Consider the following 15,587-nt stretch of genomic DNA (forward strand, 5'->3'; position numbering starts at 1 on the left):
TAATGAATGGTACAACTTAATACATTTTACATAATATTATTTTCAGATATGTTATTCTTCAGTTTTTCTAATTTAATCAATCTTATTTTCTTTAATAGACTAGTTCTTTATCCTATTACATTAAACATTCCAAATTATGGGTGGAACTGGGATTTGGTGAACAAGACAGGAAGGCAGTGCATGATCAGAACTACTTCAGAAGTTTGGAGTGCATAAAATTTAAGTGAAACTGAAATTATGTCAGATAACTGAAAGAAGAAATAGCATTGCTCATTTTTCATGTAGCAGAAAGTTCTATTTCTGCCTCTTAGTGCAAATAGACCCCATCATTCATTTATTATTAAGAATGGAAGTAAGACATTGATCGTTCCTCAATGATGCACGTGAACTCTTTCTGTCCTCTCTAGAAAGCAAGAAAGTATTTGAGTTTCTGTTGATGATACAGTGTGGAGCCTTCTAAGTCTGTTTTTCTACTATAAGCTGTTTCAAGAAGAACATTTCATTCTCATTTCTTTTTTCAGTTGCAACAGACCATGTTACTCTGTTTCGGTTGGTGAACCAATGTTGTCAGAATTAGCTGGGTGGTTTAGCATGTAACATATTTTATTATTAAGTTTTTCTTTAAAGACCATGTGCATTTCACTGCAACAATTAACCATCTTATAAGTAGACTGGGAAAGCTCACTTCCTCATGAATATCATACTCCTGATAAATTCCTACGATCTAAAAACCAAAGCAATGTACAAAGGGATGGTGTATAGTGAGGGGGGCTGGGTAGGAGGGTAAAGATCAGAACAAATTTACAAATTCATTTTCAACTGGTATTTTTCTTGATACTGGCATGGAATATGCCAAGTAAGCTTGACCAAAAACAGGTGGGGGAGGAGGAGGACAGAATAAAACAAGCTGTGCTGAAGCTAAAATTCTTTACTGTTATTTATTTCATTAGTACGCCACCCAGCAGGGCAAGGTCTCTGGGCAGTTCAGAACAACAAAACAACTGAGTGCTGCTCAGAGTGTCCTTCCTTCTGTTGTCCTCCTTGAGGTCTGTGGCCACATCAAGCATTTATTGTACAGCCCCATCACCTTCGAGCAGTGATGGCGAACCTTTTAGAGACCGAGTGCCCAAACTGCAACCCGAAACCCACCTATTTATCGCAAAGTGCCAACACTGCAATAAAACCTGAATACTGAGGTTTTAGTTTAGAAAAAACAACTCGCAGCCAATCCGAGCAAATGCATATATCCTTGGCAGTGCACTGACCGGCCATGCGAATGCTCGGACACGTCGCAGCTCATGAGTCGCAGCTCATGACATCATCGCCTGGTGCTGCCACTCCTTTCTGAGCATGTCCATGGCCCCTGTGTGTGCTGTTATCCGATGCTCGGATGCTGGCGCGATGCTGGGGCAACTTGGCTTGTGTGCCGACAGAGAGGGTCTCTGTGCCCACTGCAGCACACGTGCCATAGGTTTGCCACCACTGCCCTAGAGAGTTAGATGCCGGATTCCTCTGCTGGTGCAGGAGAATACTTGGGGTCTGGATTCCTCCCAGGGCCTTCCCTGGGCTCTGAAATCAGACAGCAGCCTCATGTGCCGCGGTTCCAACTTCTGGGAAAAGAGACAGAGCAGCCTGGGGTGCTTCCAGGTGGAGGGCACTTATCCCTAAGTCAGAAAGCATCGGGCAGCTATACCTTTATTCCTTAAGTGTTTTTTCCTGAATAAAAAAGAAGTGGGAAAGCAGAAGAGGTGGACAATGGAAGGCAACCAGATCCCCTCCCTGTGAATGAAGGGGCGTGATTGCCCAAGTCTTCTGTGGGCAAACAAGCAGCAGGGAGAGGAATCGGCACTCTTCCCTGCTTCTGAGGGCAGCCCCGTGTCTGCTTTTCCATTTTTGAGAGGCCTTGAAGGAAGGAAGCGACAGCCACATCCCTGGGCCCTCAGCTGGAGTCTTGCTCTGCATGCCTGACTCCAGGAGCAGCCCTTTGTGACACAAGCTCTTTCCTTCAAGAGTTCATACACTTGCGAGTATGAACAGCGGGGGCTGCGTTTCGCGGTCACTTCCATCTCTCGCATCTTCATGCCTCTTCTGTTTCCTCGGTTTCATTTCTGTCTGTTTCTTCCCTTCTGTTGCCAGGTCAAGACCGAAATCAGCGTAGAGAGCAAACACCAGACACTGCAGGGGCTGGCGTTTCCTTTGCAGCCAGAAGCACAGCAGGCCATCCAGTTACTAAAGCAGAAGCAAATCAATTACATCCAGCTGGTAAGGTGTTGCTGCCAGGCTTTTCAGCCCGAACTTCTGTTGCCTCCCTCATTTCTGCACAAGCCCAGCTTGCACAGGGCTGCTCACTTTTGTCTTCCTGTGGTTGTTCCGCGTCATGTTCCCTCATCTTGTCTCAACAGAAGCTGGATCTGGAGCGGGAGACCATAAACTTGGTGCACACACGTGCCACTGAGATAGCAGACCTGCCTAGGAGGGTTCCCCAGGATTCTGCACGCTATCACTTCTTCCTGTATAAGCACTCCCATGAGGGAGATTACCTCGAGTCCGTTGGTAAGTGCCGGGCAAATACACCTCCCTTAAAAAAACAGAATCTGGTCAGAATTTCCCTCTACACTTTACTAGGAATGGGAAATCGGTTGTTTCTAGTTTCTGTCACTTGCAGACTTTTTGAAACCCCAGTTCATTCCATCCTGTCATTGCTTCAGTTTATAAACGTTTTCATTAAATGTCTGCCTGAAAGTGCATGCCCTTCTCGTAGTGCTCTTTCCCTAATGAGTGCCTCCTTTCCCTTCCTTGCAGTGTTTATTTACTCCATGCCTGGCTACAAGTGTAGCATCAAGGAGCGCATGCTGTACTCCAGCTGCAAAAGCCGGCTGCTTGATTCTGTGGAGCAAGATTTCTGCCTAGAGATTGCAAAGAAGGTAAACTTGACCTTTTCCCTCTTAAGTCTACCGTGAAGAAGGAAGTTCCTGTTCTGTTTAGCTGGGCAAGTCCTGAAAGGTGTCAAGGAGTAATGGGACAGTAGGTGAAGGTTCTTCAGGAGGAACTTGCAGGGTGGGGGGGCAATAACTGAAGTGGAGCAGGAACTGTTCCAGGGTAATGTCCCAACACTTTTGTCTTGCTTGTTATGCTGTTGTTGTTAGTCACCAAGTTGTGCCCAACCCATTGCGACCCCATGGACAACATTCCTCCAGGCTCTCCTGTCCTCCACCATCCCTCAGAGTCCACCTAAGCTCACACCCACTGCCCCAGTGACTCCATCTGGCCACCTCATGCTCTGCCGTCCCCTTCTTCTTATGCCGTCAATCGTTCCCAGCATCAGGGTCTTCTCCAGTGATTTGTCTCACTAGAAACCTAAGAACAGTGCTACAGAGCAAAGGAGACTTCACCAATGGCAACTGCAAGCCTGCCTGTGCAACCTAAAACATAAGGACAAGCTAGCAGACTGTAAACAGGACGCTGTAATGCCGAGATCCTGGAGACAAAATAGGATGATACCTGCTTGGAAGTAGTGCTGCTCAGGGTGTGTAAGGAGCAGAGTGGGGAGAGGAGGATAAGAATACGTTAGGGAAAAGAGCGGAGCAAGTAGGAGGTTAGGATATGTGCCATCCTGGGGATGGAAGGGGCTGTTCTCCATGGCCGGAACTAAGGACTGCCTTCCTCTTTCTGCCATCCCAGATTGAAATTGATGACGGAGCAGAGCTGACCGCAGAGTTCCTGTATGACGAGGTCCACCCCAAGCAGCATGCCTTCAAGCAGGCCTTTCCCAAGCCCAAGGGGCCCGTGGGGAAAAGAGGACAGAAGCGACTTATCAAAGGACCAGGCGAAAATGGCGATGACAGCTAAACCCCAGTGGGCAGGAGGACAGGTCAGCAACGGAGCTGCACACATCTGCCAGCCTCCAGAACTGCAGCTCCCGACCAATCTGCCTCTCTGCATCTGACCCTGTCCACTGCGCTCCAGGGCCTTTCCTCCGCTGCTTCTGTCCAAGTCATGTCCACCTGGTTTCATTAGGGGAAGGGGGGTGGGGAGCGAATCCGGGGGTGGAGAAGGAGAGAGGGAGCAAGGGGCGTGGTTTGCTCTTCCCCTGTGCACTGTTGTTGTGTAAATCCTGGGAGGGGAAGGGGGAAAGCCCTCACTGTTCTAGTCCGGAATAGCCTCTAAAACGGATGGATGTTCCTGCTACTGATTCATGTTGTCACCTGGTTTACTCGGAACCTGCACCGCCCAAAGAATTGTGTTCATTGCTTGCCCACGGGAGCTGCTGACATGCGAAGGGCAGACTCCCCTCGCCCCAGCCCTGCACAGCAGGAACCCCAAGTGCCCTTCTCTCTCTAGGGTGTGCTTGCTGCCCTGTTACAATATCTATATGTTGGAATGTCCATACCATTAATGCCATTCCCTCACCAACGTGGCTTGCTTGCCCAGGACTTGACCCAGTACTCATTTGAGGCTTACGGTTATGTGCTAGGGATTAACATTGCAGCAGGGTCTCTCCTCCTCTCTCCCCTTTTGTTTAGCTTAAGCCCCTGGATTTCAGGGGGGAAGTGCCAGGGGTTAGTGGGGTTTTCTCAGAAGGCAGAGTTGTGTGATTTGGATGAAGAAAAGCTGCTTGCTAAAGAGGAGGCAGGGCCGAGAGCGGCTCTCATTTCATCAACGAGTTTCATCCCGTTCCAGGCCTCACCATGTAGCCTTGCTTCTGGCAAAAGAGTTAATTTCCATCGTAAATCTATAGGAAGGCAGGCCTGGATTTCTAAACGGAGTTGTGTCACTATCTCCTCTGGCTTTTATAGAGCTGTGCATTGGAGGCTGCTTGGCTAATTATAGTGTCCCGCTCTCCCCTTCCCCCGGCTTGCTTTAATGGCTCACTGCCTAATATTACAGCCACATGAAAAGGGAAGACAAGGGCAGTTAGAGACTGGGAAGGATAATCCCTGGGCCAGTTCCTTTTGGTGGCAGTTCAGCTTACCAAGTTCGAAGCTGTGGGAGCTTCCGTATCACCTGCACATGCACCTCCGGGATGCTTTGCCTCACCAGCATCTGCACTCTGCATTAGCTTCCAATCTAACGCAGCACTGACTTACTGAGAACTTGCGCTGACTTGCTGAGATAGTGAGGTTCATTCCTGGGCTGCGGTTTCTCAAGTTTGACGGTTCCATATGGGGCATCCAGTGGGGCGGCGCTGTCAAGTCATTCAGAGTCATTGTGGGGCCAGCGATAAGTTGGCTCACCCAGTACACCAGCAGCTCGGCCCTTTTTCATATTCCACTGCTGCACTGAGCTGCACTGCGCTGCACTGCACCGCACCGCACCGCACTGCACACAGCTGCAGACACCACACAAAAGTATGTGGCTCCTGAATGACATAACAGAGCTTTGCCCAGCCGAGGGAACACTGGTATTTTTACAGGCCACTGAACACTGATGGGGTTGTATTTTTCATGGAATGCACTTTGCCCCACAGGCTCGTTCATTCGTTCGTTCCCTGCGATACATGTGGTTTGCCAAGAGTGATTGTTGTAGATCCCTGTAAACCAGGTAGAAGGAAGGGACAGCTGGTGGCGCGAGAATGGTACCCATGTGATTAGAGCAGATTGCGATGGAAGGGCAGCAGATTTGCTGGGCCACTTGGAAAGGCCTTGCCGATCTCTTCCGAAGGCAAAAGATGAGGAACTGGCCCAGCCCACAAAAGGCTGGAGCCACAAATGTGACCCAGACGGAGGACTTCTGAAAACCATTGTAGTAGATGTGTTCATTCCATGGGCGTCATTGAATTTGATGTGCATGATTAAAATTCTCCTTCTGACTCCTGGGGAGCTTCTTAGCGGTCTGTTCTGTATGTCATGCAAAAAGCAGACAAATATCCTACCCTGAACCTATAAGCCTTCTTGTACCGAGCCAGTTGCGTGGTTTTAACTGATGAGTTTGACTTTTGATGCCTTCCCTGACCCAATGCCTTTTTCAAGAAATAATGTCAGAGGACTCTTTTGAAGTCTGCAGAAAAGCCAGATAATTGAAGCAGCAAAGAAAGAACCTTGCAACAGTTGTAAAGGAAAGCGCCTGGATTTGCTCTAGCTTGCTTATTCCCAGGATGGAAGCAGCTGGGACATGGTCTGCAATTCAAGAAAGGAAGGACAGGTTTCTCCAAGTTCAAGGCACGAGCACAATTCGAAGTATCTTTTTTATGGTTGTTTAAAGTTAAGCCACCATTATAGAGAAGAAACCTAGATACTAGCTCTCCTTCCATTTTCTTTTGAGATTGTGCTTACAATTTTTTTCCCATCTTGAAAGGTTTATTGGGAGGATTTAGAACAGTTCCTTTTCTTTCTGAGACTGAAAACTTTTTCTGCAATGCTTTAAAAATGGGCATCTTGCTTCCATTATGGAGCAGTAAGGAAATATTGATTAGGTTCCAGATTTGGCCCTAGCTCAACATAACCTGCTCAGCCAGTAGGATACAGGTTCAAACAGGCATAATAAAATGTTCTGCAATTTGATGTTTATTTCCTGTGACCAAACCCCAAGATATCAAGCCACATACAGAGTCTGTAATAGTGGAATGGCACTTTTCCACGGAACAGTTAGTGTCTGGATTTGGGCCACTCACCCACTTGTCTGTCTCACGATTTCAAGCACCCCTCCCCTCCCCTCCCCTCCAGCGCATGTTCATTCAGCTCCATTTTTCTTGACAGCTTTACAGTCTTTGAATTATTTGGTTCATCCATCTCCCCTCCCTTTTTTTCCCTGCCTCCTGATAAATTTGAGGCAAGAAGTCTGTGGTGAGGGGAAGAAATTCTGCTTGTATCGCATGTTTCATGTGCAGGTTGTGTTGCCATCCTTCGTGGGCTATCTTGCTGCCACTGTGAGACACACCAAGTCAGCAAAAGGGGGTACTTTGGGGTGGGTGTTACCTGTATTTTATTTTGAGTCAATACAGACTGGTGCCTCTGTCATTCCATTCCCTCAAGTCTGCCTGAGCTTCAGAACTTACATTATAGAAAAAGAACACCAGAGGAGTTTAGCCATTCTGAAGCTGTTTGACCGGCCCTGCCAAAGACACAGCGTATTAAAGTTCATCTGGAATGACCACTATTCATACGTTCTCTGACTTTGTTATCAGAAAGGTTTCCCTCTTATGAATGAGCTCATGGATAACCTCATTCATAGGCATTTGGCAGACAGAGTAACCAAGCCACAGCAGTGTTTCTGCCTTATTACTGTATTTGGATGCCAGCAAATTGGTCTCAATCTTTTTCTTTATTATATGAATGCAGAATATTTCCATGTAATGCAGATGGTACCTCAAATGCATGATCAGTGGTAATTTAGGGATCTATCAGAACTTCCATGAAGGAAGGAGGGGATCCGTAGCCTGCATCTCAAGACCTCCCTTCTTGTCTCATCCTCTCTGTTCAGTAACCAAACACTAATGGGCACATCTCAGGTTAGAGCTGCTATTTCTCTGACAGCCAACCTCCTCTCCCTGAGGCGCAAATTGCCCTTGCAAGTAATAATTTAGAGAAATCCTTTTTTCATAGATCAACCAGGTTTCAGAGGTGTCTAGAAGGCCTTTAAAATGTAGCCATACAGGATGAGTATCACCATTATGTTAAAGCTACTTAAAAATCAATTCTTCCCACTCCTGCCTTCCCCAGTACCCATTCAGGCTGCACAACAGAAAATTCTTTAGCTTTTCTGTGGAAAACACAATTTGTCAAGGACTAAAAATATTCACAAAACAGAGAGGAATACATGGAAAAGCCTGCATGTCCCAATGGGCATCTCCATTGCTGCCTGTGGAAATCACTCCCAATTCTAAAACATTCCCAGCATGTATTAGCCTGGATCAGAACTGATGACTATTTGGCCAACTAACACCACTATTTTCCCATCAAGGAGCCAACTACTAGCAAGAAGACTTTGCCTATTGTTTTAGATTAACATATGAATAAATAACATATTAATATCAAAGCTGCTGAAAGGCAAAGTTATTGCTGGAAGATCAGTCCTACACTTTTCTGGTGCTTATTTCAGTCTAGAAGATTTGTTGGTTTCCTGCAGAGGACTAGACAACTTCATAGCCATCCCAAAGTGGCCTTGTGAGACCATATTGTTACAGTATAGAACTGCAGAGCAGCTGTGGATTCTGGTGCACACTCCGTGGAAGGACAGCTCAGAATAGGTTTTGCACAAAAAGATACGTAGCAGGTTGCTGATTCTTAGCTGTTGTGTCAGAAAGACAGGACAAGATTGGACAAATATATCACTTTTTCACATCCGTTAATGAGTTTAACCTGACACAGTCACGAACAAGCCAGGAATTACCATGTCCTTATTCGCATTAACAGTGTCGCAAATCTTACATGAGTGCTAGGTTCGGAGAGACTGGGAGATGCACATTCCTGATTGGGCTGGATGATGATGATGATGATGTGGATTTGGAAATTAGGGGGAGGCAGGGCACACTGTACTGAATGCTGTATTTTCTAAAAAATAAAATAAAGTATTTTTAAAGCAACCTGTTTTGCATATTACTTTAGCAGATTATGACAGCTATTAATACTGTATTGGCCATTGTAAAAGTGAATTGTGCAGAGTAGGAGACTCCTGGAGAACATAACCTGGTGGTAGGATGCTTGGAAAGTAGCATTGCAGTGACATACATACTGCATTACATTTGGCAATGCCACATTCTTGCTCAAAGTAGGTTTCATGCATCTTTGAAATACAACTGTAACGGCAGATGGCGTTTTTCTTTGCCTTCAGAATTCATCCTGCAACCAAGAGTGACAAAAGTTTCTCACCCTTAGCCTGAGTTTAAGTTGGATTCACCTCCATTTATATCCGCAGAACGGATTTCCCTGGTGGAATGGGACTTCCTCCTTGCAGTTAGCACCCAACCCCCTTGTGACCTCCAAATCTCATCTGGAGGGTTGGGGATGCTTTGGAGGGTTTGGGAACTCTCTCGAAATGTGGGGGGTTGACACAGCGGAGAGGACAGAAGGCTCATCCCCCCATGGTTACCGATTCTGTGGGGACAGCAAGGTCTTTGGCTCCAACACTTGGTGTGAATGTTGCCATGGAAGACCAGGCAGGCTTTAAATATTCAGATGCTGGTGAGGTCACTGGTCCAAACCAGCTGCTTTTACCGTTCAGAAAGAAGCCCTCTACAAATGGGGTGCTAAGGGAAATTATTCAAGAAAGGAATGGCTTTAAGCACTGCTATTCAGAAAGCTCTCCCATTCTGAAATATCTGGCTTTGCAATAGCTAGTGGGAAAATAAGTGCTGCTGGATTTCTACATGCCTGTGGCTCAAAGATGAGGGTTGTCTTATCAAGATGAGTAGGAGGACTGCCTGCTTCCCTTTAGGTTGTGATTCATGGACAATTAGGTTTCGTATGCAGGGTTGAAAATAGGTTTCCTTCATACAGGGAGGAAAGCCTAAGCTTGCGGAAGATGAGCCAATGTCCCTGCTACACCAAATGGAGATGGCAAAGCAGAGCAGTTGTGCTGAATTCGGGAAATCCCTGTATTGCCTCTTTGAAGAAAAGTTCCCGTTCAGCCCTGGTGGAAGATCTCACTCTGCCTCTTCTCAGCTGTCAGTGCAGATCGTTGTCTTCAACATTGGTTCTGACAAAACAGGCTGTAATATAGCAATCAGAGGCCTCAAACTCTTTATTGTTCCAAATTTGCATGATTTGCTTTATAGATGAGCTGGTCATCATCACATGTAGGTTCAAGGTTGAGAACAATTTGGTGACTGCTGGGTTATGGGTTTTTTAAAATGCTCCAAGGTCATGAGGAAGAATGGTATTCCGGTGAAATGTACACACTTGACCCAAGTGTACTTACTGATGAATGAAACTTGACATGTTTGTTATTCCCCCACCCGCTCTTCTGGAAGCCTTGAGGCTGAGCTCGTCTATGTGGTGGATACATTCTGTGCTTTTTGTAGGAGGTATGGTGAGTTCGTAGGTTAGACCTCTGCTGTTGACAGCAGCTGCCTTTTTTCAGCATGCAGTTCCTTTGCTGAAGGAAAATCACTGGTAGCCTATTGGCCTCCAGGTCAGGCTAAGGGTTCTGGTACTAGTGTACAAAGCCCCAAACAACTTGGGACCTGAGACCCTCTGGAGGTCCAGTTCTCTACTCTGGGAAGCGCTCACTGGCTGACCAGCCACGGTTTCAGTGCTTCCCTGTTTTTAGTGCATTCTTTTATTGCTTAATCTCGTTTTCCTTTTTATCGTTCACTGCTCCCAGATGTGTCTGGATATGGAATGAGATGCAAGTGGTGTAAATAAATACATAAATAAGACAAGGAATTTTATTGTGCATTAGATAGTTCTGCATATGTTCTCAGAACTGATACCCATTTAAAGTCCAGATATGGCAGTAAATCCGAGTTGCCATGTCCATGATGAGGATAGGAACTGGATTCCATTCTGGTTCATGGTCAAGTATGAATGCACAGTTCTGTCCACACCATCACAAAACGACCAGGTAAAAGCTTGAGTTCAGTGAGATGTGCATATGGCAAAGCTTCTGTACAACCCTTTTGTGAAGAAGACTGCCGGGCACCCTGCGCTCCAGGGCTGGTGAGGAGGCACAGGGACTGGTGGAGGAGGGAGCTAGCGCCTTGCCTTTTGACATCTCTGCTCCATGCTGCCCCCTCCAGCTGCCTTCATGGCAGCCCCTGGCCTGGCTCTCCAGCAGCTTCCTCCTGGGCCTATAGGCAGGCCCACTGCTGAGTGGTGGGACCCAGATGGTTTCCAGAGGGCTTTGGGGGATTTTCTAGCCAACATACTCATAGCTGGCACTACTTTTGGGTCACTTTGTGGAATGCAGAAATGACCTGGGCGGTTGATACGATTGCTCCTAAGCATGCGGTCTTTTGTAGAGCTTATATGGCTTCATGGGACCTCCCAGATCTGAAAGCAATGAAACAACATAGGAGATGGCTGGAGTGCAGAGGAAGGAGAACTCCCAGTGAATGCAACAGAATCTTTGCATGTGCCTACAATTGGGTATATTTTGAGGCAGTGAGAGTGGCACTGCCTCTATTCAATTCTCTCTGCTGCCCAGTGAAGCTTTTCAGGGTTGCCAGGGGCTTCTTACACTGGCTCCAGGAACCAGCTCTGGCCCACTGTAATCTACTCACTGGGCACTTCCAGGAAAAATCTGTTGCATCCGCCAGGACTTGGACTCCAGAGTTCGAGCAGTTGCATTGGTAGAGATACCCAGAGCACAGTCTGGTTCAGTTTTATTGGATGAGTTTCAGTTGGCACAGCTCAAGGATGTGGACAAAGTGCTTGGACCACCTCTGTATTGGATCCATGCCTCTCCTGGATTATAAAAGCAAGGAAAGGAGAATTGGCTGGGCCAGGGAGGTCATTAATGCCTCTATGATCCCAGGCTGCCTTAAAGACGCTCTGGTGAGATGGCTTCTGAAGGAGCCCTCCCTCACTATGTAGGCCAATAGCAAATGCTCCTTTCCAGGGCAAGGTTCGTGAGAGGGTGGTTGCTAATCAACTCCTTGGATGAGACTGATAGTCTGGATCTATTTCAATTGGGGTTCATGCCTGGTTTTGGTATGGAAACCACCTTGGCCACCTCGTTGGGTGACCTGTGCTGGGGAAGGCAGGGCGAGTGCTATCCCGTTGATACTGTGGGACCCTTGGCTCTTGCAGTACTGTTAACTGCAGTATCCTCCTGGGGTGACTGCCTGGGCTAGGAGTGAGGGACACTGCATTGCGGTGCTTCTGCCCCTGCTTGGAGGGCCATCTCCAGGAGGCGGTGCTTGGGGAATATTGCTCAGCCCTGTGGATTCTCTGCCTCCCGTTCTTTCCATCTCCCATGCCTTTTGACAGCCGTATGAAACTGCTGAGTGAGATGATGCGGAGTTCCGGACTGTGTTGCCCTCAGTCTGCTGGGGACACGCGGCTGTATTTCTCCTTTTCAGCATCAGGTGGGGATGTGGGGATGTCTAACCGATGTCTGACTATGACGATGGACTGGATGAGAGCTAAAAAGCTCAGTCCAGACCAGACAAGACTGAGATGCTGTTGGTGGCTGGTTCAACCAGTTTAAGATGGGTCTGCACTCCCCTCAAAGGAGCAGACCTGTAGCTTGCGGGGTGTTCCTTGATCCTTCTTTGTCACCTGAGACTCAGGTAGCACTGATGGCTCAGAGTGCCTTCTACCAGCTTCACCTGGTCACCCAGCTAAACCCTTACCTGGACAGGGATAATCTGGTTTCAGTATTCTATCATCTATTTTCATCATCTGTTTTTCGTTCTAATTTTTTTAATTCCCCCCAATTTTATGATATTTTATTGTATTTTTAGCACCTGTCTTTGCGGACAGCATAAACTGCCCAGAAAGCTTCAGCTATGGGGCAGTAGAGACATTAAATAAATAAGTAATCTCGCTAGGACAAAAGCTCAGCCCAGACAAGCGCTTAGCCCTCCTGCTCATGATAGCAGTTTAGCGTGAATCAAATGACGTTCCTCTAGAATGCCTTTATGAGTGCACAGTTCATGCATGGCTCTTTTTTTCTTTTTGACATATTGATCCATCTCCCTGTGAGAACAAGGCTGTCTCTTACAATTTATGATGTGCAGTAAATTATGATGTGATTTATTCTCTGGTGTGGATATGCAGTGGGTTTCCCAGTCAATGTGCCTGTGTTTAAAAAACATTTCTGCTGTCCTTCATGTATAAGAAAATGTGTGTTTTCCCCATGTGGGCATTCATGTTCTTGTTCAGTGATCACTCCATTTCAGTCATGTTTGCCGCATCTCTGCTGGCACATGGGGCAGCAGCACAAGACTCCAACCAGCTCGGGGAAACATGATGGTTTTGTGCCAGGGACCTGTTGTGACTCCCGAGCACATGCCTTGTGTGCATTCTTAAGTGTTTCGAGATTAACTTCTTTCCACAGCACCTTGTTCTGTTTAGCACTGGAAAAATAGAATGTGTGTGTACACAGCCAATTTAGGGTACACAGCCAATTTAGCCAACGTGTGTACACAGCCGGCACACAGGATGTGGATTGTGTGAATCAAACCCAGCTAAGAGTAGTGATTTCCCCTTTGATAAAAGGTCACGGTGCTAATGGAGCCCACCTTCTTCCAGCAGCCTTTGCAATAACAGCTTACGAGCAGGTGCACACGCTTTGGTCTGAGGGACAAGTTGGAACAAAGCAAGGCATGCAGCCCCTTCATAAACAGGAACATGTGCTGTGTAAGCAGCAAAGGGTATGTAGGAGCAGCTGAACTGCTGTGCGTGTGCCAGGAAGATGGCATCACTAACCTCCCATTCCTTTGTGAGAAGGCCAGAGCCAAAGAATGTGATTGCTGGAGCTGAGAAACCTCGCTGGCTCATGCGCAGCCAGCCTGTTGCGTCCAGAGCTCTATTTTCCAAGGCCACCGTGTGCCCGGTTTTGGAGCCCTTCACTCGACAGTTTTTATTTCATTTTCCTTGCCAGCTCTGTGTGCATTCAACAGTTACACGATGGGCAGACATTAATTGGATAATTATGCCCGTTGCGGAGATGCTAGCAGTGGAGAAAATGCACCACTGGCTGAACTTCTGTTTGTCAACACGGCGATGAAAGTTCAAGAAATCCAGTGAGGGAAAAGGCACGGCAGACCTCTCGGGTTTTGCTATTCTGAAAGTGTTAGCTCAGGATGAATATCATTGACAGCAAGGCACTTGTTTCTGAGCTCTCTTGACCTTCTCTGCTTGCTTTTGAAGGTAATGCTGAGTATCGGCAAAGAAAAAGTCAAGTAGGCTTTCGAAGCTTAAAGCAGGTTTTTGTTTTAAAGCTTAAATTCAGGCCGTTGGAGCCCAGTCCTGTGTCAGGCGAGGTGAAAGGAAGAGATTCCATTCTTGGTCTCTTTGGAATAGGAGTGCAATACCTGGCTGGTAGTTACTCAAAATCTATTGATCAGCCTGCCCGTTTTCACGGCAAAATACACACCCAGCGCCTGAACAATTAGGGTGGCCCCATATAATGCAGAAGGTGCATTCTGAATCCTAGAACTGGGAGATTCTGGAAAATGGTCAGGAGCCGGGAGAAGAAAGGGTCTCTCTTTTGCTTTCTTCTGTCGAGGTTTCTAAACCAGGGTCTGCCAATTACTGTGCTCTGGACAGACCAGAATACACTCTCTCACATTACGTTTTCCAGAGAGCTGGCCTTGCAGTGCCTCCCCCAATAACTTCTGCCTGTGTATTCTCAAGTGTTGTGTTGTCAAAACCACAGCATTTACCATACCACAGGGCTGTTCCTGTTTGCCTCACTCAAGGGGGAGAGTATCTCATTTAATGAGGTGTTTTTGCCAGCAAGCAGGTAGCATCACCTTTGATTTTGCTGTTGAAAATCAAGGCTTGGCTTGGCAATCAAAGGAGATTGCAGTTCAGAAGTGTGGCAACCCCTCCCCTTTCTGTGCAGAGCCCAGGACCAAGCTTCCCCCCCTGCCCCCCCCCCCGGCCCCGTTTCACATCCTTTGACTCTTTATTTCATAAACACAGGGTGAGAAAGCATGTCCTCTTGTTGATACATGCTTAGGAGCTGCTTCAGTGCTGCCTGTAGGAATAATGGAAATTACACGGCACGTTACTGGCAAGGAGATGGCTAAGCCTCAGAGTGACATGGGATGAATGTTAAGGCTGGATTCCCAAATGTTTCCCAGGTGGCCCTTCCAGTGAGCTCTGGCATCTCCTCCCAGCCCCTTTTCCAACCCCCGGACATTGCTGGTCTCCCCTTCGTGGCACCATGTGGTTTTCCTGCAAGATTATATGCCGTGGGGCTTTTTGTCCTTTGTTGTGCAGAAAATCAGCCAGTTTTAAATGCCTTCTGAAAATACACCTGTTTATGCAAGCTTGTCCTGGCCTGCAATAGATCTCATGGGGCTGTTCCATTTATTACTGTTGCTTTTGAGTAGCTTCTTGCTTCCCTGCTCTGGGTCCCTTTTCTCCCTCCCCCACCCCTCCCCCACCCCGGCTGCCTGAAGTTCAGAGGCTGGGCAAGAGACCGCAGTCTTTTTTCCTGGAGGACCTTCATCTTCTGCCAGTGCTGCTTGCAGTTCCTCAATCAGCAGAGATTTCCCTGGAATGAGTGGGATGCTGCTTTTCAGAACAATCACCAAGCTCTGATTGCTGCTGCTCTTCATTTTGTTAAGGACTACTGGTTTGCTTTTTTGTTTGTTTTTAAGACCAACATTCTCTTTGGGATGCTTGTTTCAATGCCGTACTTTTGGTATGATATTGTTTATTTGAATGGATGGAAATCCACTAATGCAATGGAGAGTTTGACAACAGCTGGGATGGGAGCGTGGCCATGATCTGTCACCCCCTTGAGCATCAGGGTTGAACTGGCTGCCTAGGGGGTTGTTTCCCACTGCTCCATGTTTCTCCCTCAAACTGGCACACTTGCAGAAGGAGAGTAGCCATCCCGGAAAAGGGGCGCCATTGCAAGAGCTGCTGCTCTGGCCACCATGCTGGGCCCATGTCCACTTTGGGGGCTCTTCCCTCCCCCTACAAGATCTGGTGCTGGTCTTCCCCATAGAGGGAACACAACAGTGTAGT

General features: G+C 47.2%; 1 protein-coding gene across 1 annotated transcript in view; it reads left to right on the forward strand.

Annotated features, from left to right (window-relative positions):
* The window catches only part of TWF2 (twinfilin actin binding protein 2), a 67,104-nt gene extending 58,583 nt beyond the window's left edge, over positions 1–8,521 (forward strand). Inside the window, exons 6-9 of the mRNA XM_044451204.1 lie at positions 2,137–2,262; positions 2,403–2,553; positions 2,803–2,924; positions 3,682–8,521. Of these exons, the coding sequence (XP_044307139.1) occupies positions 2,137–2,262; positions 2,403–2,553; positions 2,803–2,924; positions 3,682–3,849 (567 nt within the window). The 3' untranslated portion in view covers positions 3,850–8,521. The remainder of the gene's footprint in view (positions 1–2,136; positions 2,263–2,402; positions 2,554–2,802; positions 2,925–3,681) is intronic.
* The last annotated feature ends 7,066 nt before the right edge of the window (positions 8,522–15,587 follow it).

This window comes from Varanus komodoensis, unplaced genomic scaffold (genome assembly GCF_004798865.1).
Source record: "Varanus komodoensis strain SLA01 unplaced genomic scaffold, ASM479886v1 scaffold6_2, whole genome shotgun sequence".
NCBI lineage: Eukaryota > Metazoa > Chordata > Lepidosauria > Squamata > Varanidae > Varanus > Varanus komodoensis.